This window comes from Anoplophora glabripennis, unplaced genomic scaffold (genome assembly GCF_000390285.2).
Source record: "Anoplophora glabripennis isolate ALB-LARVAE unplaced genomic scaffold, Agla_2.0 scaffold819, whole genome shotgun sequence".
NCBI classification, from domain to species: domain Eukaryota; kingdom Metazoa; phylum Arthropoda; class Insecta; order Coleoptera; family Cerambycidae; genus Anoplophora; species Anoplophora glabripennis.
Window position 1 is genome coordinate 1 of NW_019416922.1, and position 25,929 is coordinate 25,929.

Below are 25,929 nucleotides of genomic sequence, written 5' to 3' on the forward strand. Positions count from 1 at the left end.
AAAATAAATAATTAATATGCAAACATGTGTATCTGTTTTTCAATAAAGTAATATTTTTTAAATAGGATGGCTTCTCCGAAAGTATTAAAAAATAAGTAGAGTCCTAGAATATCCCAGAATATCGAGTATTAACTAGAAGGCCATGCTTTCATATTTAAACATAAAATTTAATTTCAAGCAACTTTTCCCCATTATTTTTTCACGTAGCGTTAATATTTACTTTACTCTTCACTGTTTTTACCTTTTCCAAATTTTTGAACACCCTGTACATTAAATTGAACAAATAACTATCTTGTCAAGGGCTTCTAGACAAACAAAAATTTTTATGAAGAATGATTTTTTTTGACAATTGAAATTTTGTATCCATTTCAGGTATAGACAACCCGAATTGGGGACACCCTATATATTTGTTAAGAAAAACAAATAAAAAACAACATAAGTACTTAATAGTACTTTGGTAATAAATTTAGGAGGATCTGCTGCACTTTGATTTTGAAACCTATTGCAAAAAGACGACTGGGAAAATCAACTGTTACGCTTCAATGTTCCAACGCTTTGTGGTACGCCGGCATGTTCCCAGTCACTAAATGTGATGATACGGCGCCCAATTAACGGGAGTAAAATGCTTATTACGTGCGACCCAGAACACACTTAAACACGTTGCACTCAAAGAACAATAAATGAGATATCAACAATCCGAGAACAAGTGATTACAGTGTATAATAATAAATAACCGTGGAACGTATATGTGACTTTAGTATTCCAATATATGGATGGAGCTTCAAATAAAAACAGTGGTTTAGTAAATCTTCCGAAATCCAACTATATAAAATGAGAATCAGTATAAACATTTTTAATTGGGACACTCTGTATCTATCCCTATTGAATTTTTAAAGCTTCCTGAAAATACCTAAAAAAATTATAATAAGAGTAATTATCGTTTTCGAATAACGCAAGATGCAACATTAATTACAAAAAAGAATACTTGAGTTCCTCTTAGGAGAATATATACCGCAGCCTATAATTATTCACTGTGGTGAGGAACATGGTATATTATTTGCGCAAGTGGTAATAATAAATGCACGTGAGTAAATTGAACCTATTTTAACACCTGATAACAAGAGCAGAGCGATTTTAAGTATAACTTCGGCAGAAGAACTGGAGAAATAATCGGTTATCTGAAAACATACGGGTAAATAATTTACGTCCTTAAAGTATAGACTATTGTCAGGTTTAGAAGAAAAGATTTGCTGTTATATGTGACAGAACTAAAAACAGTACTTATATTTTTCTTATAAAGTAAAAAAATATAATTTAATTTAGAATTATAGTATATTATTCATGTTTTAACAAAGTACAACAAACTGTCACATGATGTACCTTGAAATAGACTGAGGAAAACTGCGAATCAATCTCATTTAATTTTAAAGAAGTAGTAAGTAGTGTAACTGTTGCCTAAATCATTTAAAGAAAAGTACACCTCAAGAAGATATAGAAACATTTTCACTTTATCTTTAGTTAGAATATCTGTAGATTTTTGATATTGGAAATTTATCTATTTTGTGTAGTAATGTGAAGATTTGTATCTATTGTATCACGAATTAAACTATCGGGTTATCATAACAACTGCATTCTCGAAATTCTCAAATAAATGTAAAATCTAAAGTCAAAACCAGAAATTGATAAGTTTCGATTTGGTAACCAATTATGTTGTCAAACACAAAAATTAAATACAATTTCGTTCAGTGAAAAGGGTCTAGCGATGCCAAAGAAATAAAGAAGAACAAGACTTTTCAATTGCACTTTTATGGTAAGCAATGTAGTGAAAGTTGTCGATTTAATCTCATTTACTGTCGTGACTGATTTATCCAAAAATATTCGTGATTCATAACTTTCATCAGTTTTGTTACATTCACCGGATGCACTAATCTTACGTGATATTTGTATTTAGGCATTTTTTACCTTTCAGCTAAACAAGATATATTAAAATTGTAAACTTTCTGATATCTTTGAAAATAAAACAGATTTTTTTCCGTGAGAATAAAGGTGTACAAGAAAATGGTACAATTTTTTATATTCTCCAAATTAACAGGAAATTTAAACAATTGTTTTTAGAACATATATTTTATTATTACATATCGTATTATTACTTTATTTTTAAGTAAATTCAAAAACTTTCTGAAAATCCTATTAAATGAAGCAAACAACACTTTTGACATAGCCGTTTTAAAATTTTAATGTTTCTAAAAGTTTTGTATTTTATTATTACCTTATAATCTTGTTTTATTAATATTTACTATATTTTGCAAAGAGGCCACTTATCCTAAATAAAATATAGAAATATTTAGATCTTTTTATCGTGTCTATATTTACATGTTGATATTTGTAAAGGATGATAACAACAATAATAAAATATATTTCTTCTATATACAGGGTGTTAATGAACTTATGTCAAATATTTTTGCCACATGTCCGTTATGTCAAAATGAGGTAAATAAACGGATTTGTGTTGAGTAAAATGTAATTTTAAAATCTGACTTACCTTAACATTGCAATGAGCCACCTTTTGAGAACTGCTGATTTTCATAGAAGATGTTCAATGTAACCGCCATTTGCTTGCACACAAGCTTTAGCGCGACGTATCTAATTCGGTCGCACGCGTTGCAACATTGCCACGTCCCACAGTGGGAAATATTGGACAATGTCGAAGAAAAATTTTTTAAATACTCGATGTCCAGTTGTAGAAAAAAATGTTTAAAAAGTATCTGCTATTAATAAAATTGATTATTATGACCCTTGATGATATATCTGATGATTTTTCTTCAAAAACCTAACCTCAAAATTATTAATTCTAACCTAAAAGCCTTAAACGAAATTTATATTGGAAAAAAGTTTTTTTACATGCCAAAAGTACGAAATAGATTCAATAGAACCCTACGTAACATGTTATACCCAAACCATGAATTTCAATCTAAAAACCTACCATCAAAACCAACATTAACTAAGTTTAAACTCACTAAATTAAGGATTAATAAAAAAAATGAAAAATATCTTTCGAGATTCGATCAACAATTTTTCCGAGAGCACACACCTTGTGCTATACTGTACCCAAATCTGACACCTTAACCCAAGAACCTAACCTCAAAACTGGAAAGATTGTCAAATCAAATCATTAGAGTGAAAAAAATTGTCACAAAATTATTTTCTTTAATAAAAAGTATAAAAGTATATTTGTTGAGTGTTCATCATCGCGATCGCCAAAACCTTTAGTCAAAACTGAAAACATAACCTAAAGACCCTGAAATTTTGTTTAACTCGAATTTTTTGCTAGAAAAATTCCATAAAAATATCTACATGGCAATAAAATGCTTTTAAAACATTATTGTGGCTTATTATTACTAACCATTTATTAAATTTGCAATGAAGCCTGATAGACTAACCTAACCTCAAATTCAGGAGTTAGGAGAATCAAATATTATCTAAAAAAAATAAAAAAAATTCAATAGATTTGATATACAGTCATTCTAAATGCACACATTCCTGAACCTTAACACCCCTAAGCCAAATACACCCAAACCCTAGATCTTTGAAACCCTATACTCTCAAACCCAATACCCTCGTGCCTGCACTATATACCCTACTATTTTGAACCCTACACTATAATCGGTTAAGGCTATAGCCTCAGGGGCTTCAGCAAATAATGTTAAAGAGTTTTTTGGTAGGCCTATGGCTTCAATATTCCTAAAGCCTAGAGTCTAGGCTTTAGGAATAGCAAAGGGTTTGATGGGCTAGGCCCTAGACCATCAAACCCTTTGCTCCCAAACCCTAGACTCTTAAACCCTATACTCACAAACCCTAGACTCTCAAATCCTACTCGCAAATTCTAGACCCTCAAACCCTATGCTACCAAATACTAGATTCTCAAATCCTAGACCCTCAAACCCTATACAGACAGTAAAACGACTGCTCTTAGTTATCTTTAAGAATGAAGCCCCTTTACCGCGTCAAGGTAGCAGTCTTCAAAGAGGTTTTATTTCGGTTTTTTTTTTCTTTTTGGTTATTATTTTCATTTTTTTTTATTAATTCTTAATTTAGCGAGTTTAAACTTAGTTAATGTTGGTTTTGAGGTTAAGTTTTTTAGATTCAAATTCATGGTTTGGGTATAACATGTTACGTAGGTTCTATTGAATCTATTTCGTACTTTTGGCATGTAAAAAAACTTTTTTTCCAATGTAAATTTCGTTTAAGGCTTTTAGGTTAGAATTAATAATTTTGAGGTTAGGTTTTTGAAGAAAAAACATCAGATATATCATCAAGGGTCATAATAATCAATTTTATTAATAGCAGATACTTTTTAAACATTTTTTTCTACAACTGAACATCAAGTATTTAAAAATTTTTTCTTCGACATTGAGGTTGGGGCGCTCCCTAAGCATTAAAAAAAAGGGTTTTTCGAAAAAGCCTCACCGGAATATGAAAATTCAGATTACCACGAGATTATTAAAAAAAAATCACGACGAGACGATGAAAATTGGCAAGTGGCGAGAATTTTATCCAATATTTCCCACAGTGTCCGCGTCCTCTCGAATCGTATTATAAGCTTCGGCAATACGATGCCGCAGTTGGTCGATGTCATGGACTTCCGTGGAATACACACAAAAAACAGTCTAAAGGGGTGAGATCCGGAGATCGGGGGGGGGGGGCATCTAACTAGGCTTCTGCGTCCTATTCAGCGATGGGGAAATGTAATGTTTAGAGCACGTCTTCCAAGAACTCCGGAAACCGATTTTACAAAAAAAATCTAGATATGCAGCACCGTCTAAGCGTCTAGATAATTCGAAAGGTCCTATTAAAGTGTCATTAACGATACCGGCCCACATGTTCTCTGAAAACTGTTACTGGGTCACCGTGGCGACCTCGACGAGATTGTACCTTTTTGCGCTACCGCAACAAATGTTCGCGGTGTGGGGGCACGTCGTTCAGGATATCTCGCACGGTACACTTGACAAGCTCTGTAAGCATTTTCGTTTACTTCGCCATAAATTATGAGCATATCATAATATTCGCGATTGCTAAATAAATGCATCATTTTCAAAAGAAAACTTAGAAATACAGCTATTAAATAATGTACTCTCGAAAAACAGCACAGCAATCACTACAACAATGTATTACAAACTGACTTTCGAATACAGTCCGGCTTCATAAGAAACCTACAAACTCGTAAGTAAGTGTTACAGATTTTTTTGTAAGTACTCGCCGCGATAAAATACATGTATTTCAGCAGTTCCAAAACAGTTTTAAATACTATTATTTTTAATTAACTTTTTTATCTATGCCCTTAAACTTCCGATACAAGTTTGTGACATCAGTTCTTAGTTTTTGCTCCTTTTTCACCCCTTTAAATTTAACACCCTGTGTAATTAAGACATATAATTTTTAATGTTTATTTTAGATAACTACTAGCTGCTTACTTGATATTGCTGGTATAATTCATTGTGAGTAGTAATAGGCATGTAGTCCATAGAGTAGTTGCTTCCTGCAATATCAGTTAAGAATTTTATATATGAAGTTATATATTTTTTACATACCTAGATTTTTGTTATCGAAGAACATTGTTTGACATAATTTAATCGGATTTTTAGAACAAAAATACTCAAATTAAAGGCCACACACCATGCCAGGCTAAATTGTCTAAATATGCGGTAATGTCAAGTCTCCTAATCAACCAGTAACGGAGATAGGGGTAATAGCTTTGACGAATTTAATAAAAAAAAAGTAGTACGGCCTGTACCAAATGGATATGATTCACATTTTCTAATGAAACTTTCCAGCGCCATACAATCCGGGGCAATTGCCTTGCGAAAATCATAGTTTTCACTAATGATAAAAAATATTTAGTTATTACTTATTAGTGATTGAAATTTGATATTAGTCACTGAAAAACAACATACAAAACTGCAACTGTTGGACAAAGTGTATAAATAAGTTGATCTCCATTGTCTAGGATTTACCACACACATTAAATCTAAACTGTAGACCAGTAACATGGTTACACGAGTGCACTAGACATCCTGTATCCGTCTGGCTACCCCGACTTATGCTTATTACGCCCATACCGATATTTGTTGTTGTCTTAGAGAATAGATGCTTTATTCAAATTGAGGCATGCATCTGTGCGACCAGATGAGTGGTGCAGCACAAAGGCAGAACTTTTAAGATTTATTCCGAGATAATGCAATGCACTGTGTAATAATTCTTTTTCATTCTAACCTCGCCTCGCTCCAGGCGCCTTGACATTATGAACCCTAATTTATTGAAAAGCTTAGACTTACGACTGAAATAAAAACAATCCAACTTTTAATGGCGTATAGGGTGTATCGATAGTTCTGTTATTAAATACAAAACTGTCATCTTAACATGCCGTAAATGACGAAAATACTTAACCAAGAAATTACTCTACTCTCGAACGCCACTTGCTGTTTTTGAAAAAAGCAAAATGATGCTGAATATTGCGGCTGCAATCTGAAAAAACATGGTCAAATTAATGAAAAATGTAAATATTAATAGTATTTCAGTTTAAAAAGTTTAAAAACTAAACAAAAATGCTATATAAAGTAAGTATTAAGGGTACCAATGATTATATTTTTAAATACGTAACATAGCGAGTCTAATATGGCGTATAAAATGGAAAATATACCACTCTTCATTGCTGAATTACATTTGCTTATGTATAGGATGATACAATTTAATGAAAATTAGAAAATAATTAAATATGGCGAACTACAGATAGCGCCTTATCTTATCTCATTAACTGATTCAAAAGATAGACAAAATATATACAAAAAGAAAGACAACATATATAAAAAATAATTACATTTACAGAAAATTTCCAAATGACACTAAAAAAATAAATTAATTTCTGTCAATAATTTTTTGACTTTTGATGACCAACCTCCGTTTGCAATTAAATTTCAACAACAAAAAACTGCTTGCTATATATAATTTTTTGTGAAACGATTAATTTCAGAGTTGCTGTTAATTTATTCAACTATGTAAGCATATAAGTTAGATTTAAAAAACCAATAGCCAAAGCGACAACAGCTCGCTTTTTAAATAAAATGAAAGAAAGCTTTTTGTTTGAGTAGTGTTGCGAATCAAATCCATCTATAGAATACTCAATGAAGCAGAAATTCTGGAGTTCTTAGTAGCAGTGTTTTCCAGCACATCCGATTTTGGTTGAGATATACAAATTCGGTGAATGTTTAGTTCAGTTTAGTTCAGGCACTAGCGTCAATCATCTTCAAATATACATGGTGTCCCATTAATATTGCGAAACAAATCAGGAGGAGTTTCCTTGACCAAAAATAAGAAATAATAATCCTATAAACCTATGCCCGAATATGATTCGTTTCGGAGATGCAAGGTGTTGAAATTTAGAGAAAATACAAGGTTTTTACTAATATCTGGAGAACCCTAATTCCGATTTTTTTTAAACTTGCTATGTTTGTTTATAAAAACGGTAGACGTCTTCTGGGGTAATTTGATTTATTTTATCTATTCCAGCGGCATCCGGGGACTCACTCCTGTTGATATTAATAAGAAAACATATGAGACGTCACTGCTTTTTCTTAGGTGACATATTTTTTTCTAATTCTGCGATTAAAAATACAACTTTTTTGTCACTTTACTTTTTTTGATATCTTGCTTTGTTTTCGATCAAATAATTAATAGCTTAAGAGTGTGATTTTAATAAGTACTTGAACTGTGTAGTTGTCAATTCCTGTTTGTCAAAATGAATTACATAAATAGTGTTCGAAAACTTACCGCAGGAAACGGGCGACCCCGCACAGCAATAACCCTACAATTAGAGTGCAACAAGTATCAGACAGATTGCTAGAAACTTAAATGCAAGTCGTTCTACAATTTTCAGGATTTAAAAAATAATCTTCTATACCCTTATCACATCCAACGGGTTTAGGCTCTTTTACCTACTGATTTTCCGTTAAGATTAGATTTATGTCGATGGATACGACAAAAATTTGGGGAAAATCCTCAATTTTTAGCAGAAGTACTATTCAGGGATGAGGCGATTTTTTCTAGAAAAGCCATAATGAACTTCCATAATAATTATGTATAGGCGGACGAGAACCCAAATGCAATATTAGAAGGCCGTCATCAACACCAATTTTCATTAAATGTATGGTCGGAATTGTGGGAGACCCATTTTTTTACCACTGAGGCTTACTGGAGATGTTAATCGCCGTTTTCTTGAGGATGAATTGCCCGTATTTTTGGAAGACATCCAATTGCCATTAAGGTTGCAAATGTATTTTATGCATGCACGATGGTGCTCCACCCCATTTCAGTTTAGCTCCACGTGAATATTCGAACAATATCTACCCAAATCGCTGGATAGGTCGAGGAGGCACTCAACTCTGACTTCCGAAGTCTCCCGACTTAAATTCGTTGGATTTTTTCCTTTGGGGTCACCTCAAACATTTGGTTTATACGACTCCAGTGCAAACCATAGACGAATTAAGAAACCGCATTGTCGCATCCTGTGAAACAATTAAACACACAGCCGGAATATTTGAAAGGGTTCGCCAATCTATGTGTCGTAGGATAGATGCCTGTATTAGAGTTGAAGGTGCACATTTTCAACAACTGCTGTAAAGTATTTTTCATATCATTGCTGTTTGTTAAATATTTATGTTTCTGTTAATATTAATTATTATTTAGAAACATATTATTTAGTGAGTTATTGTTTCTCAGCTTGTTACATTGTTTTTTTCTTCAAATGTATTGTTAAAGTTGATTAGTAAATAACTAAAACATTGAATTTCTATTTTTGTTTTCTACTTCCCTTAAGAATGTGCATATGAAAGGATATTAATTTTTTGCTCGAAAACAAAGCAAGATATCAAAAAAAGTAAAGAGACAAAAAAGTTGTATTTTTAATCGCATAATTAGAAAAAAATATGACACCTAAGAAAAAGCAGTGACGTCTCATATGTTTACTTATTAATATCAACAGGAGTGAGTCCCCGGACGCCGCTGGAATAGATAAAATAAATCAAATTACGTCAGAAGTCGTCTACCGTTTTTATAAACAAACATACCAAATTTCAAAAAAATCGGAATTAGGGTTCTCCAGATATTAGTAAAAACCTTGTATTTTCTCTAAATTTCAACACCCTGTATCTCCGAAACGAAGCATTTTCGGACATAGGTTTATAGGAACTTTCTTTCTTATATTTGATCAAGGGGCAGTCCCCTTTTTTCGCAATATTAATGGAACACTCTGTATTTACTTCGATATAAACATAAATGTTTTTCTAAAATTGTAACAAACTGTCTCGTAACGGACTGTCGTTCAGGACACAGATTTTAGAACTCTTTTTCATCTACTTAAGTTACACCATGCAAATTAAATGTTCATTTGCTATGTTTGAAGAAGTAACGATTCGGATAACTAGGACATTACAGAACCATATACCAAAAAATATTGCAGTTTTCACTTAATTTTCGTTACCTGCCGATATTTTTTACGTAATGTAAAAGCTGAAAGCTATTCAACTATTTAATAGATATTTGAAGACAAAATTTCTTTTCCCTAAAAATATTTTAAAAAACCATCTTAATACTTTTTTAAGTTGAATTAATTTAACCTCTCTGACAAGCCACCTCTATTATAATTTAACTATACACTACGATTCTCCAATATTTTCTTTCGCACAAAAGAGCTCATTTAAAAAATATTGATTGGTAACAAGATACTGACAAATCATAGTGACCATAGAAAAAAAATAATTAAAATAAGCTGGAAGTGGCCTGAATCGAACAGAAAGAAAAAAAGAAAAATACATTCTGTATAATTCCAATAAAAACAAAATTCCTAGGATTTATTCGAGCCTTTATCCGCTTGGATGAATTCCTTCTCTATTCCAATGCGCTTTTATATCGATTTGCATTTTTATCGCCCGTTTTGTCAGCCATAACTTTTAAGGCAAATGTAGTATGCAACACTTATTTACATTGGATACATACTCTTTATTCTGATGAAACTGTTTACGAAAATAGAAATAGTTTCCATATTACGTGAAGAGAGTTTCCAATCGTTATAACATTGCTTGAAAAATGTTTTAATATAACAAAAGTTTAAGGACAACAAAATTCGCAAACAAAACAAGCAAATTATTTTAGGTGCAATCATAGCAAGCAGTTGATTGTCTATGCCCATATGAGTTTGTTAAACTTTTTTTGTTATAAATAAAATCATTTAAAATATCACAAAAGAAAAACTATGAATCTCGTTCAGTCGTATTAAATAACGAAAAAAATGTCATAACAAGAAAGCCAAATTCTTACCTCAAAAAAATCTGACCTAGAACATCGTCTGCTAAATCACAGCATTCCTGTTATTATGGAATATTTCTAAACTGTAATACAACTTATTTAACAACTAACCAACATCTGAAAACATATTATTACTCTATTTCAATACAATATAATGATTGACACTGTTCTACCAAATTTCGTTTTTAAAAACGACCTTTATCTTGAGACAAATGACAAGACTTCACGGGAAAAACACCTTTTCAAAAGTCAGTCTACTCCGTTAAATTTTGGTGAAAACAAGTGAATACATTAAGTATGTTAGTCTTGTTAGTTTTTGGCTATCTTGTAGAGATCGCTAGTTACGATCTCCCCAATGAAAATCTAACCTCAAAAGTTATATTTTAAAATGTTGCAGGGAAAGATCGTTGCTATCGACATTTACATAATGGAAAACTAACAACACTGACACATTAGTGCTCTTAAGAACTTGTACCTAATTTTAAGGTCGTATATTAATTTTTGAAAAATATACGGCCAAACTTTGATTTTAAAAAATTATCTGTAACGCCTTGTATCTCAGAAATAATAGACATTGAGCCCTAGGTATCTACGTAACAAAAAATCGTTTTATTTGTTGATGTTCTACCAGACTCTATGTATACGGCGCTTTTTTTTAAAAACACCTAGTCTCAGTTAAAGCAAGATATGCGTTAGGTACGAATTTCTATCTAAAACACTTAAAGTTCTATAAATGCCAATTTTAGCGAGATACCTCAAAACTTAGATCCTTACAAATTTTGTAAGGAATACAAATTCATTTTCCGATACCGCAATATTTCTCGCATTCGTCTCTAAACATGAAGAGTATTTCTTGGTGAAGTCCCCATACCCAACAACTTTATTACTTCCCTTCGAACAAACAGTCCACAAACTAATTAAGTGAATAGCTTAAGGAAACTTTACTTTGTAGGAGCTGGCTCACAAACTCTCCAGGAGCTTTGACATGAAGGACGAACAGAACCTCCTGGAGGGGGAGGGGGGCATGCGGCGACACCAATCCATGCAGCGACTGGCAAGGGACGGCTTGCCCGAGCAAAGGGACCCCGCCAGAGTGGTGCAGGACGAGGAGGGAAACCTTAGGATAACCGTTAAAAAGACTAAACCCATATTAGGAATAGCCATAGAGGGGGGAGCTAATACGAAGCATCCCTTGCCGAGGATAATTAACATAAATGTAAGTCTTCCTTAGTATTGTTATCGTTCTCTTTTTGAGTAATTCTAAATATAAAAATCCTATAGACTGCTGTTATAAGATAAAAATAAATATATAAAAAAAGAAATATTCCGATGCATTCTCGTTCTTTTTTCTAATATTATACTAAATGTCTGGAAACTCTGAGTAAGAAATTAAAAAAAAAAATAATAGTGGAAGATGCGCTTTTACGAAAATTATATATCAACGCAGTTACATATCCAGAAAGTTTTTCCTCTATAACTATTTTTTGTTGTTTTTGAAATTTAGTACAGTTATTGTTGATAAAAAATCTAACTACGTTTATCGTTCAAATTGTAGAAATAAATCATATACAGAATATATTTAAATGAGGGGCACAAAATGATGCCAGAGATTGCTTAGGTGAAAATAAGTTGATATGACATATCTATATCCCAAGTCGCATAATAAAAAAGATACAGGGTGTCAAATGAGAAATAAAAAATGGTTTTTCCTTAATAATTTAAGTTTTAGTCAGACATGTTTCCAAAGTTTTTAGCGATTTCTAAGAGTTTTCAGGGTGGGAAAAATAATGTAATATTCATTTTAGTAACAAAATATGAAATATTGAAGTTTTTGAGCTTTTCCATACTATCAATACTTTTTAGGTGACTCCATAAAAAATTAGGTGTGACGTCCGGTGATCGCGCAGGCCATTTGACGGGTGGATCATTCCCTCGACCTATCCATCCCCCAGAAAAATGTAATGCCTAACAGCTAATGTACTATGAGCAGAAGCTCCGTCGTGCGCGTACCACATGTTTTCACTGACAGATAGTGGCACTATATTGGGAGTTACTCATTTAAAAATCATATTCCGCCCTACATTTCCTGCTTATAGGTACATTTGAACAAAAATTGTGCTGAAATCTCGATTTACAAACTTGGTGGGGGTTTTGATCAGACCATGATCCGAAATACTATCCGAAAAATATCTCCCCAACGGTTGACTTTAGTCATTTTCAATGAATATGCCTTTTTTGTTCAAAAAGTCTATTATTTCAAATTATGTTACTAAAATCTATATAAGAAGGCTGACAAAAAAGTTAATATGTACATATTTAATGCATAACATTGCCTGCAGAGGGCGCCCCGCAGGCGCCAACCAAAAATGTTATTATATTATTTTTCCCACCCTGAAAAATCCTTCGCTAGAAAATTTGAATAAAATTTTAGAAATTATTAAGGAAAAACCATTTTTTATTTTTAACTTTGATACCCATACCTTTTTTATTATTCGACTTGCGATATCGGTATGTTAGGTTAAATCAACTTATTTTCATCTAAGGAATCTCTGGTATCATTTGTGCTCCTTCATTTAAATACATCCTGTATAATACCACAAGAGATTATGATTCTGTTAGAAAAATATTTTTTCTGTTAAAATTACAAGTGCAATTCTTATTTCTAATTTCTGGTGGGATTAAGAAGAATATAAAGAGACACGAGCAAATTGAGCTTTTGGAGCTATAGAATACAGAAATACATTTAACAAGAATATTTCACGAACTGTGATATTTACTTTATTATTTAAAAATTCAATTCAGTCATCTGACAATAGGCAAAATTTCGATGGCCACAAAATCATATGTGATATTACCAGCAATAAAACTTTACTATAGGCTCAGTATAATAATGACGTGATTAGTCAAAAATTAATCAAAATATGACATCTGAATGGATACAAAAACAACAAAATCTTAAAGTATAGTCAGTCGGGTATGCAGTCAAAGCCAACTTAAATGTGTACTATTTTTTATTACATTCAAGTTGGCTTTGACTGCATACCCTACTATACTTTAAGATTTTGTTCTTTAACTTAGACAGTCGTCTAACATTTTCGCAATATAAAAACAACGATAGACAGTGAGATAAGATATTTTCGAGTTTTTATTTTCGCTAGTAAAATCGCAACGGTTATTTCTCTTTACTTGATTAATTTATTATTATTGTTTAATGATCAGTAAAAAAAAGATATAAAAATGTAAGCAAGTTAAAAAACCCTGTTACCTTGTTTAATATTTATAAATTAAGTTCAGTCGCCCTAAAACGTCGCGCATATGATTTTTTGAATATTGCCCCAAAACACTGAACGCGTGTGTCGTAGGAAGCGGTTATCGATTTGGAACAAGACAATATTCTAGAAAAAAAAAGAAATTTCTTTGTCAAAACATGTGCATCTACAAAAATAACTTTGAAATATCTTAATCAGTATCTGTTCCCTTCGAGGTGCTTGATTAACTTGAGTCCTCCGCCTCTCACGGATCAGGGTGCTTGATTTAAGTGAGTTCCCTTGCTTCCACCTATCAGGTTACTTGATTGATGTGAATCTTTTCGCCTCTCACTTTTCAGAGTGCTTGATTTACATGAGTCACCTCGCCTCATCATCTTTCAATTAAAGTTTGTGTTTAAAATGATGGCATTTGAAAATGTTGGCAGCTCATTTTCCAAAATATCTCGGTACATTTGACCATTCAAGTTGCTTTCAAGAATGTGAAGGCCGATAAGTCATAAACGAAGGAAATCGAATTTACTAAGTATCAGAGAATGGATGCAGGTTGCTAAGTTACGATAATAGTTGTTTCTTGACGTCATTTTTCAGTAACTGAAAATTTGAGAAATAAAATTTGTTTTATGACTAATTTCGATTATTTAGAATGAAAACGTGGTATTTTTTTTATTCCAAACGTATTGCAGAATCGTATGCATAAATTGTCAGAAGGAGAAATCGAAAAAAATTAATTTTGTCGATTACAGCGCCATCTACCATGAATCGAAAAATTGTTTCAGGCAAATCCTACGTACTTTTAGCCGTATAATCCAAATCTGCATTGTATAATATGGGTTTATGTTTAGGTTTCAAAGCGAAAGACTTTATGAAATTTAGAGAATTTAAATTTACGGGCAAATACTTTTTCTCTCTCTAACGCTACGATACTGGAATACTGATCGACGAAGTACTATAGATCTTAGATTCCTCTTCCATTAAAGATCTACCTAAGAATGCACGCGTTCAAATACCGTAAGTAAATCCATTGCCAGCTTAGTTAGCCTTTATCTCTGTACAACCAAGTAGTAATACAAATTAAAGCCGAGAGCATACTAACCCGCGCTGTCAGAGTACTTGCTGAGGAGCGGTTTAATGGTAGAGTTAACATTTCCACGTTTGAATTAGAGAATGAACGTTCCTGCGATTATTCCTTTCAACTTGGCCGAGAAAAGGAGAGGTCGGAGTTATTTAATGCAACTGTGGGCGCTAATTTGAATAATAATTCCTATCTGAATCATCTCGTACAGAGAAGTTTACTTTGGCTCAAAGACCGGGAACTCTATGGACGGGATATAAAAGCTGCTTTTTATGCTGGAAGCGGGGCATTCGTTCAGCGTCTGAGGCATTATTTTTACGCTTCATTTCGCGGACTTCAAAGGCGCGTCATGAGTTCCGAGGAGAAATTGGATTCGCGATTATTAGGATATTTGTTCTGGGAAGAACTATCGCTGAAATAAAATCTGTCTGACTACTTTATCTATCAAAAGGATATATCGCATACTGCGAGGACTTACATTAATTTTTTCTTTTTTTAGTATAAATATATCTTGCAACAAAATCGTGAACAATTATTCAAGACTACCTTTGTAGTTCATCTCGAAATGTCAATTACATTTTTTCGCCCATATACAGGGTGAAAAAAAAGTAAGTCGAGCCGTTATCCACAGATTCTTTAGGTGAAAATAATGGGACGTCTTTTTGCCATTTTTCGTTTAGATGTGTCTTACTTATGTATTCAACAATGCAGGTATATTTAATTTTAATGAGAATATTCACTCTTACAACACACGTTAAAAACATCACTTTCACTTATCATTTAGTAGAATAAATTTAATTAAAAAATCACCTAAATATACTGGATTAAAAATATTTAACAGGCTGCCTGAAGATATAAAGTCATGCCAAAATATAAAACAATTCAAAATAATGTATTTGAAAAATTATTTACTTGGGAAGTATTTTTATTCTCTGTCTGATTACATGATTGTAAACTGTGTGACTTTTATGGGTGCTATCTTGGGATTTAATATAATGTAGTGTATCTATGTGTAGTATTTTATATAACCTATATCTATCTATCTATCGGATATAAACTATATGACTTTTATGAGTGCTTGTCTATATGTTTATTTTTATTATTTTTATTTTTATTATTATGTAGTACCTGTACAGTGTTTTTATAACCTATATCTGTTGTGACCATTCCTATACAATTGTAATATTGTCTTAAAGGAAAATAAATATGGCGTTTCTTATTTCATGTTGAGAGAAAGACATGTCACTTTTCTATATGCTAAACTAAGCCATTGGAAAATATCGCATATATACAGGGTGTTTTTGAATGGAGTAGCATAAATGATACCAGTGAATCTACATTTCAAAAGAACACGATCTGCAAAGAATCGCCTTAGTAAAATGTTCACCCCTGAAGAGATATGGGCCATCAAAGTTTCCAAAAAAATTATGAAAATTGGCTGTAATTTGAAAACCGAACGAGGTACAAATAACAAATTTTTTACAGGTTGTTTACTAATACAGATGCGAGTTTTCAACTATTTTTCGAAAATTTTAACCCCTCGAAAGGGGTTGAAATAACCACCCCTCAAGCCATTTTTTGCCATAACTTTTATATTTCGTAAAAACTCGATATCCAAAAATACGCATTAGATAAACTGGTTCTTTTAGAAACTTTTACCTCTCTAGCAATTTTCCTTTAAAACTTTTCGTTTATTAATAAAAAAATAAAATGTATTACCATTCACCTCACACCGTATATGATTGCAATCAATCAAAGAAAAACTAAGTGTGCTGCTGTCATGCCAGTTGTCACAATTAACTCTTCTGTAAGTTGTCACTGTTATCAGCTAAATACTTTTTGGGTGTAAATTAACAAGAATTATGCCAAATTTTACTAATGATGAATATGTGGACATGCTACAAGTGTTTTTTTCTACGATCGTGCAAAATTTACTACTTATTGCACTACCTACTGTGCCAAAAGTTTAACTTTTTTTACAGTAGTACAAAAAAAATATTGATTACAAGTTTAATCTAAGCATATCCATAAGTACCTAACGTCTGACATTGACAATTTGCGCAATTAATTTCCAGTTGTCAGTTAAAATTTTAATATTATGTAAAATACTGTTAAATAAAATTTGAAATAAAAACAATCGTAGAAAAAATGTTGCGTGCAACATGTGCAAAAAGCATATTTGTTGCACTTAACATGATTGCAGCTCTCAACTTCGTCTCGAGCTGCAAACTTCATGCATCGTACAACAAATACACACTCTTTACAGTAGTTGCACAAATAACTGTTTGAATGTCGCAGAAACTTTTATTAAATAGAAGTACAATGAAAACGAAACTAAGAAATAATTTATTATCAAAAAGAGAAAAAACAAAAAACTTAGTTAAAGGACATTTTCAAAATAATTGCCATTTCTTTCTAAACACAACCTAACACGTTTATCAAAGTTGTTACGGACTCGAGCAAAAATTATGGGATTGTTGCGAATCTCATCAGCCGCCGCGAATATTCTTTCCTGTAGCTCTTCAACACTGTCAACTGGGGTCGCATAAACAATACTTTTTATATGTCCCCAAAAGAAAAAATCCATGGGCGTTAGATCGGGAGAACGTGCAGGCCAAGAGATAGGTGCCTCATTGCCGCGACCTATCCAACGATTCGGGTAATTTAAATTAAGCCACCGCCTAACTACTACAGTGCTGTGAGCAGGAGCCCCGTCATGCATGTACCACATGGCCTGACGTACATTTAATGGTACTTCCTCCAGAAGTGGTGGTAGATGCTCATTTAAGAACTGCAAATATTCAACAGCACCAAGTCGATGAGGTAAAACAAAAGGGCCGACAAGCACATTTTCTACAATTCCTGCCCAAATGTTTAAACTAAAATTATGTTGAAATGTTGTCATAGATACTTCGTGAGGATTTTCATGAGCCCAGGAATGAAGATTGTGCATATTGGTTAAACCATGTCTTTGAAAAGTTGCTTCATCTGTGAAAAGTATCTTTGAGGCAAAATTCAAATTATTTCTTAGAATATTAAGATACGATTCGCAAAAAACAACTCGCTTATGCATGTCTGGTTCAAGTAGAGCTTGAACTGGCCGGTGGTGAAAAGGATATAATAAATTATCATGGACAATATTCCAAACAACACTATGGGACACATTTAAGTGCATTGCTGTTTTTCTCGTACTAGTCTGACGATTTTCGTCAAACTCTTCAAGTACTGCATCCTCAAGATAAATAGTACGAACAGTAGGTCTTCGGCCGGTACCCTCAATATGCGGCTGTATTTTTCCAGTTTCCCGAAGTCTTCGTTCTACCGCCGAAAAAGTTTGTCTGTGGGGAACTTGACGATTTGGATATCTCTCATTATACGCTCTTGTTGCCGCAGCACAGTTTTTGCGACATTCAAAATACACTTGTAGCATGTCCACATATTCATCATTAGTAAAATTTGGCATAATTCTTGTTAATTTACACCCAAAAAGTATTTAGCTGATAACAGTGACAACTTACAGAAGAGTTAATTGTGACAACTGGCATGACAGCAGCACACTTAGTTTTTCTTTGATTGATTGCAATCATATACGGTGTGAGGTGAATGGTAATACATTTTATTTTTTTATTAATAAACGAAAAGTTTTAAAGGAAAATTGCTAGAGAGGTAAAAGTTTCTAAAAGAACCAGTTTATCTAATGCGTATTTTTGGATATCGAGTTTTTACGAAATATAAAAGTTATGGCAAAAAATGGCTTGAGGGGTGGTTATTTCAACCCCTTTCGAGGGGTTAAAATTTTCGAAAAATAGTTGAAAACTCGCATCTGTATTAGTAAACAACCTGTAAAAAATTTGTTATTTGTACCTCGTTCGGTTTTCAAATTACAGCCAATTTTCATAATTTTTTTGGAAACTTTGATGGCCCATATCTCTTCAGGGGTGAACATTTTACTAAGGCGATTTTTTGCAGATCGTGTTATTTTGAAATGTAGATTCACTGGTATCATTTATGCTACCCCATTCAAAAACACCCTGTAGATAGAAAAAATCATCATTGTTAACATTACATTACCTACATAAAATCATTAGATTAGATTAGTAATAAATAAAGTTTTTAGCAATTGCTTTTGGGTATTTTAGAACACAATACAAAATTTGATTTTAATTAGATAATTTTATCATATTGTGATATTATAACACTAGTTGGACGGAAAAATGGATAAATATAGTATATGAATTCTTGACTAAATATTAAACTGAAATTATTTGGAAAATGTGTCCAGAAATTTTCGTAATATTTTTTTTTTTTTATTTCAGACAAATAGAAAATACAAAAGCACATCACTTATTTAATTGTATTAAAACGAAAAGTAAAAAAAAGTTCAGAAGACAAAAACAGTGGATTTTCGAAACGTTAACGACCTTTTTAATTTTTTTGTTTAGGCAGAAGTAAACTAATAAACTAATAAAAATAATCATTGACTCCAGTTGGCGCAAGGGTTTATTTCACTAAGTTCTAAATTTTTTTACACAGGTGGCAAAACCCCAAAAATAAAGAAAAAAGGAAAACTATGCCACAAATAAATAACTGCAGACAAAATCATAATATCCGCCCCTTTTTATAATTTTTTATTTCAAAGTAGCTTAGCTTAATTTAGGTAAAAATCGTTACTACATACCATTAGATTTACAAGCTACATTATCAGATAATTCAGAGTTAAGGCATCTCACAAATTTTTGCGTTTGAAGACCGTCAGATGTGACATTAGATTTACTACATTTATTATAGGCGAGCGGTGCACCCCTAAAAAGACGCACAAAAAAACGAGTGGACCGATCACGGATGGGGGGCAGGATGAAACCTTTTCTAATCACTATGTTACGTTGTTGCGGACAAAAAACCTTAATGACATTTCTCTGTATTATTGGTCAGTAATTTGTTATTAACTAAAAAATCAATATGAAAACCCATTGGTTGGATGTATTTTGGGCAAAAGTAAGCACTTTTTAACTCTTGTGATTTTTTCGAAAAAAGCTTTATTTTCGAGTTACGAGCGATTTAAAGTCGAAAAATAACCATAAGTCGCCCTTTTCAATTTATGTTTTTTCGGATTGTACTGGAGCTTTTTTAATTTTTCTTGTTCGAGGTTACTCACTACTGACCTTGAACCTGATGTGATAGAGGTCAACCGACCTCGGATTCGAAATCAGCGACCCCAAAAACTTATATGTGAAGGTTTTTAGACAGTTTCAAAAAGTTTCACACATTTTGACCTTGAAAAACCTTGAAATGACCTTTAAATAACTCTGGGTGACCTTGTCGTGTAAAACAAATGCTGGATTTGGGTTCAGTAACCTCTAAAACTTTAACATAAAGTTTTTCAAATTTTTCTAAGCAGTTATTCTCCTTTTTACCTTCAAATGACCTTGAACCTGATGTGATAGAGGTCAATCGACCCCGGATTCGAGATCAGCGACCCCAAAAACTCTTGGGTACCCTACTGAGGTCTAGAGATACTCCGTACATCAAATGTTGACCTGTGTAATTTTGCGTGACTACCAAGAAAATAAATAGTAGGCTTTGGACCTTTTTTGACAGCTGCATTTGTTTGGCAATTGTAAAGAGACGTTTTTGAGTTAAGCGGTACCCTTAATCAATAATTACGATTAAATCTGTTGGAAACCGAGATTAGTTATTGTTTTTTTTCCCGGTTAACGTGTTTATCGTTGTTTGTGTGTTTTGGATATTAATTTACGAGTTAGTTTAAAGTTTTAAAATTAATCGTCCAAGGAATTTAACGGAACATGAGATAGTTCGAGCATTAACATTAAATAATAATGAGAGATATTATCAGCGTTATGTTGCCAATTTATGGGGAGTAAACCATTCTACTAAATATACGTCGAGTGATTAGACGTTTTAATGAAACGGGACAAGGGCGAAAACGATGTACCAGTGCAATCTGCTTTAAGAACCATCAGGTCAGTCACTAGTTCGGCGTTAAGAAATGACCTCGAAGCTATCCGAAATGTTTCGATTTCTACTCGAACATTCAGAAGAAGGCTAAAATAAGCTGGACTGGCAAGTAGAAAACCAGCAATTGCACCACTGCTTACCAGACGGAATAGAGTTGCCAGGTTGCGCTTTGCCAGAGATCATCGTAATTGGTCTGCAATCGATTGGAAACGAGTTTTATTCACGGATGAAACTAGGGTGAGCCTAAAATCTCCTGATGGTCGCGAACGAGTCTGGCGGAGACCAGAAGAAAGATTTGCGCAATGCAATATCTCCAAAGATTTCATTTGGCGGTGGCTCTATAATGTTTTGGTGAGGAATTTGTTATAAGGCTCGCACAGAGTTAGTCTCTATTCTAGTTGAACATGTAATGCCCTTTGGTCCCTTTTTAGGAGACAATTTTTTATTTACGTAGGACAATTTCTCGACCTCACGTTGCTAGAGAAGTACTGGATTACCTCAATGACGTTCATATACCGTTTATTGAGGGGCCACCAAAAAGTCCGGAGATGAATTTGATAGAGCAAGACGTCATACCTGCACCTGCCAACCTGAGAGAACTCGAAAATGCAGTTCTTACAGAGTTGGTAAATATTCCACAGGATGTCATTCAAAATTTGATTAGAAGCATATGCCTAGGCGTATGAATGAAGTAATTAGAAGTAGAGCAGTCAACAAACGCTATTAATATCCCAATACTACCATCCATTGCGTTCTGTTACCATTTAATTATTATTTACTTTTCCATATAGTTTTCAGGACCGTTAATTTTATTCCAATTAAAATGTAAAATTGTAATTTTTCGTACAGTACTGTTAAATTAATTAAATACTGCAATTTTTTGCTTTTCATTTTGTTCTCATTAATTTATTTTAAAAAATGCAATTTTTGTGGGGATTTATTATGTTGGTGCGGTAATATTGTCCAGGAGTGTATAATAGTTTAATGTAAGTAATAAATTGCTCTTTTCCTTGAAAAGATTATAATCCTTTATAACTGAATCCTTTAGGCTGTTAGGTTTAAAGCTTTTCTGATCGTTTATAACTGAGCGCCAAAAAATTTTCGCACCAGGCGTTGAGGTCTCTATGGGTAACACTGAATTTATGGGAATAATTTATTTTTGGATTATTTGTAGCCTTTCGAGATCAGTGACATCGGATTCGGATTCAGCGAGCCAAAATACATAGGTCAGAGCACGATTTTCAGTCGCTGTTAAATCATACCTGGATCATATAGTGCTGCTTTATTATACGAGTACATGAAAATAATATACTTATACTGGTCATTTGCACAAGATTCTTTTTGTGGAACTGTATTATTAATTAACAACCTTTAAGAAATTATAACGTTTTCACTTCAAAATTATATAAGATTATAAATTATTTTTAGACATTTAAAACATATATGCAACTTATCAATTTTCCATTTCACTATTGAGCCTCCAAGTTGGCCATAATGAAGTTTAGGTCGTTGATTGGTTGCAGTTAGTGGTAGTTTAGATTTTTTTCTAGGATTATGCCGCCAAACCAGTGGTTGCATTACATATATTAAAAGTGCAAAAACAACTGCCAAAAATTTTTTAAATTTCAGTTTTCCAATATGTTGCAAAACTTTATCGCGGTCGCTGTACCGTCGCCAGACTATCTAATAAAAAGGTTGCGACAATATAGAACGTAGACTAATAAAATATGCTAGGTTTCTATTGTTCTATTAACTTCGTAACGTGAATGACAATAAGCGCATCTAAGAAAGAAAAAGTTGTTCGCTGCATAGTGTGGTTCCGACCACCAACGGTTTGCTATAAATCTATGTTGGTATATATACATACGTTGAATAGCCGATGGCCTGGTGCTCCTATTGTTAGCTTATTTATTCACGGATTCAATTTATACATGTGGAACTTATTTAAGAAGAAGACACAAGACACAAGGATTGTGTCAGCAAGGTTATATGTATTTCACAACTACTACAAAGATTGAGTATAAACATTGTACGTACTGCATTTTATATAAATGTAATTATTTTCAAAATGAAAAATAGGAATATGATAAAGAATTGTAATTTTATGTTTATAAAACAATTGCTTAATTGTCTTGTTGTTCATAACAACTTCTAGAAATAAGATATTTACCAATTTTAAAAAAAAATGTATACACAAATGAAACGCAATTTATTTAAAAAATAAAACATTAAAAATATTGTAAGATATACAGGCTGTTACAAATTCACTTCTCACTACAAGAATCTCGGAAACGGTAAGGGATACGAAGTAGCTTAAATAGGTGCAAAGTTGCAAAATCAGGGGACCAACATTATGTCTCTAAAAAATCATGATTACAAACATGATTAGTTTTCGAAATATTAAAATAACCGAAATTTTGAAAAACCGTTTTTGTTTCATTTCAGCCTTGTTTGAGGTGATATTGAAAAGAAGAAGAACTTTCTCATTGCAATTTTTTGCCCTCTATCGAATGGCATAATCAATTTTTACATGTAACGTTTCGTCTCTACATCATCAACTTAATTTTTTTAAATACGACCCTGGAAATTTTATAACATTTTTTGCAAGCCCTCATGACCCCCAATACTGTACTGTCGCAGCCCGAACCAGATTCAGACGTTTTGTCTCGAAAAATCCATCTTCAATGTATTCTTCTTTTTATCTAAATTTTTTATTTAGATTTGTGTTTATTGAATTATCGTACACTATAAGTGTCGCTAGACCGTGTGAGATCCACCTGGTTACTTAAACTATTACCATCACACTTTACAACAAAACATCATTAGAGTTTTAATCTCCATCACCTGGTCATACATAACTCAATAAGTTGTTGCGTCAAAATTAAAGCATTATTACAATTTCAATTTTATTATGCAAATTAATTCTTAAACATGCATATGAACAACCAAAGCTCCAAATGAATATTATACTTAAAAAATTCGTAAACGTTTCCGTTTTGACATATGTTGAAAATGAAGATATGCGTAATATGATCGGAATTTATTATACCTGTAACCGTAACTGTGAAAGAGCATGTCAGATGTATTTGTATAAAAAATGAGATCGAAATTTGATTGAATTTTGAGCACTCGAGAAACCTAGAAATAATTATAAGTTAGTACGGGATTAAAACTCTAATAATGTTTCATTGTAACGTGCAATGGTAATAGTTTAAATAACTAGGTATATTTCACAGGGTCTAACGACACTTAGAGTGTACGATAATTCAATAGAAATCTAAAAAATTTTAAAAATTTGGAACAAATACATGAAGACGAATTTTTTGAGACAAAACATCTGAATCTGGTTCGGGCTGAGGCAGTACAGTATTGGGGGTCATGAAGGCTTGCAAAAATTGTAACAAAATCCAGAGTCGTATTTAAAAAAATGAAGTTGATGATGGTCCTGGGGAGATAAAACGTTACATATAAAAATTGATTATGCCATTCGATAAAGGATAAAAAGTTGTCATGAGAGTGTTCTTCTTTTTTCAATATCACCTCAAACAAGGATGAAATGAAACAAAAACCGATTTCCAAAGTTTCGTTTTTTTTTAATATTTTGAAAACTAATCATGTTAGCTTTAATTTTTTAGGGGCATAATGTTGGTCCCCTGATTATACAATTTTGCCCCTATTTAAGCTACTGCGTATCTCTTACCGTTTCCGAGATCCCTGCAATGGGAAGAGAATTTGTAACATCCTGTAGGTGTGTAATAGAGGGTGTTTTTGAAATAAATGCGTTTCTTAAAAGAGAGATAGAAGGCACGAAAACAAGCAACTTTTATTAAACAACCGCTCATTTTCGTGCCCCTTTTTAAAGAACTCACTTATTTCAGAAACATCCTGTATACTTACTTAATTTCGTTTATATGCAAGGTGTTAAGAACGACGTTGTCACATAAATTCAGATCTCTCGTTAAAATATAAAAAAAACGAGACATTTTCTCCTAAAAATATTCCTAGGGGCTCTATGATTTTTCAAGGTTTACAGTTAGCCAAGAACCACTGAAGGTATTCCAAATTTGATACAGTATAATTTCCTTCTGATACCTAACGTAAAATTTGAATAAGAGCTAACCAGTGGCGTCGAAATTAAATGCAACCTGAGGGGTTTCAATTGTTAAAACAGAATTATTTGATGTTGAGAACTTTTTTAATGTTGGATAGATCATTTCCAATAAAAGCTTTCGATTTATGTTGTAGAATGCATATTTATGAGTAAAGGTCGAAAATATATGACGATGTTAGTAGCTTGTCATCAGCGTTTACAGAAAAACAAAACAATTATTTTGATATAATTTCTAAACATTGCCATGGTTTTTGGACTCTTAACTGTCTAATCGTCTTTTATTCAAATAAGCAAAGCTATTCTACAACCATTTTGGAGTGTATATCTTCAGTAGTCATTACATATGAAAGAGTGTCCACCATTTCCTGAATACCCTGTATATCCTCAAGCTTTATCAAATATTTTGTAAAAGGACAATGAAAACAGACGCTGATTCTTTTGTTTATATATTTTTTAGGAAAATGGTGCCGCATTCTACGCCGGCGGCTTGGAGGTGGGGCAGCTGATCCTCCAGGTAGACGGCACCAGAGTCGAAGGACTGCAACACCAAGACGTCGCCCGCCTTATAGCCGAGTCCTTCGCGAGGAGGGACCGCGAAGAGATAGAGTTCCTGGTCGTCGAGGCGAAAAAGAGCAATATGGAGCCGAAACCGACGGCACTCATATTTCTGGAAGCCTAACATTTGCTTAGCCTCCCCCCTAGCGACCCGCCAGGGCCGAATCAAGTCATCGACTGAACTCTACAACTACTACATATCATGTATCATAAAGCACGGTTTGGACGGATTGGTGGACGCTAGACAGGTGACTGAGGATGGCGCGCGAAACGTCCAAATGATGCTGTAGCTGTGGTAGGAACTGAATTATTTCCATATACTAACAACGCCCGTCTAACTCGAAAAGTGTAATGCGAAATGCCATGTTAGTTTGAGAAGAAAACAATAATCGAAATTGAAATCTCCAAAAAAATTTTCTAAATTCAAGTCAAATTGTGAACAGATTTGAACAAATTTTTAGAAAAGTTCAGAGAGTTTCGTGTGCCTAAATAACAAGCCCCAATTGTATTTTCAGCAATACAACTGAAAGTCATTAAGTACACGTATTTATGAATATCATCGTCATAATAATGTTTACAAAAACTGTTTG

At 32.9% G+C, this 25,929-nt stretch overlaps 1 protein-coding gene across 1 annotated transcript; it reads left to right on the plus strand.

Annotated features, from left to right (window-relative positions):
* Nucleotides 1-11,308: 11,308 nt before the first annotated feature.
* On the plus strand, nucleotides 11,309-25,463 carry LOC108913826 (whirlin; the record flags this gene model as incomplete). The annotated part of the gene is made up of 2 exons (XM_018719462.1): nucleotides 11,309-11,572; nucleotides 25,242-25,463. Coding segments are annotated over 2 exons (486 nt in total), but the record flags the coding sequence as incomplete, so codon positions are not given.
* Nucleotides 25,464-25,929: the final 466 nt, after the last annotated feature.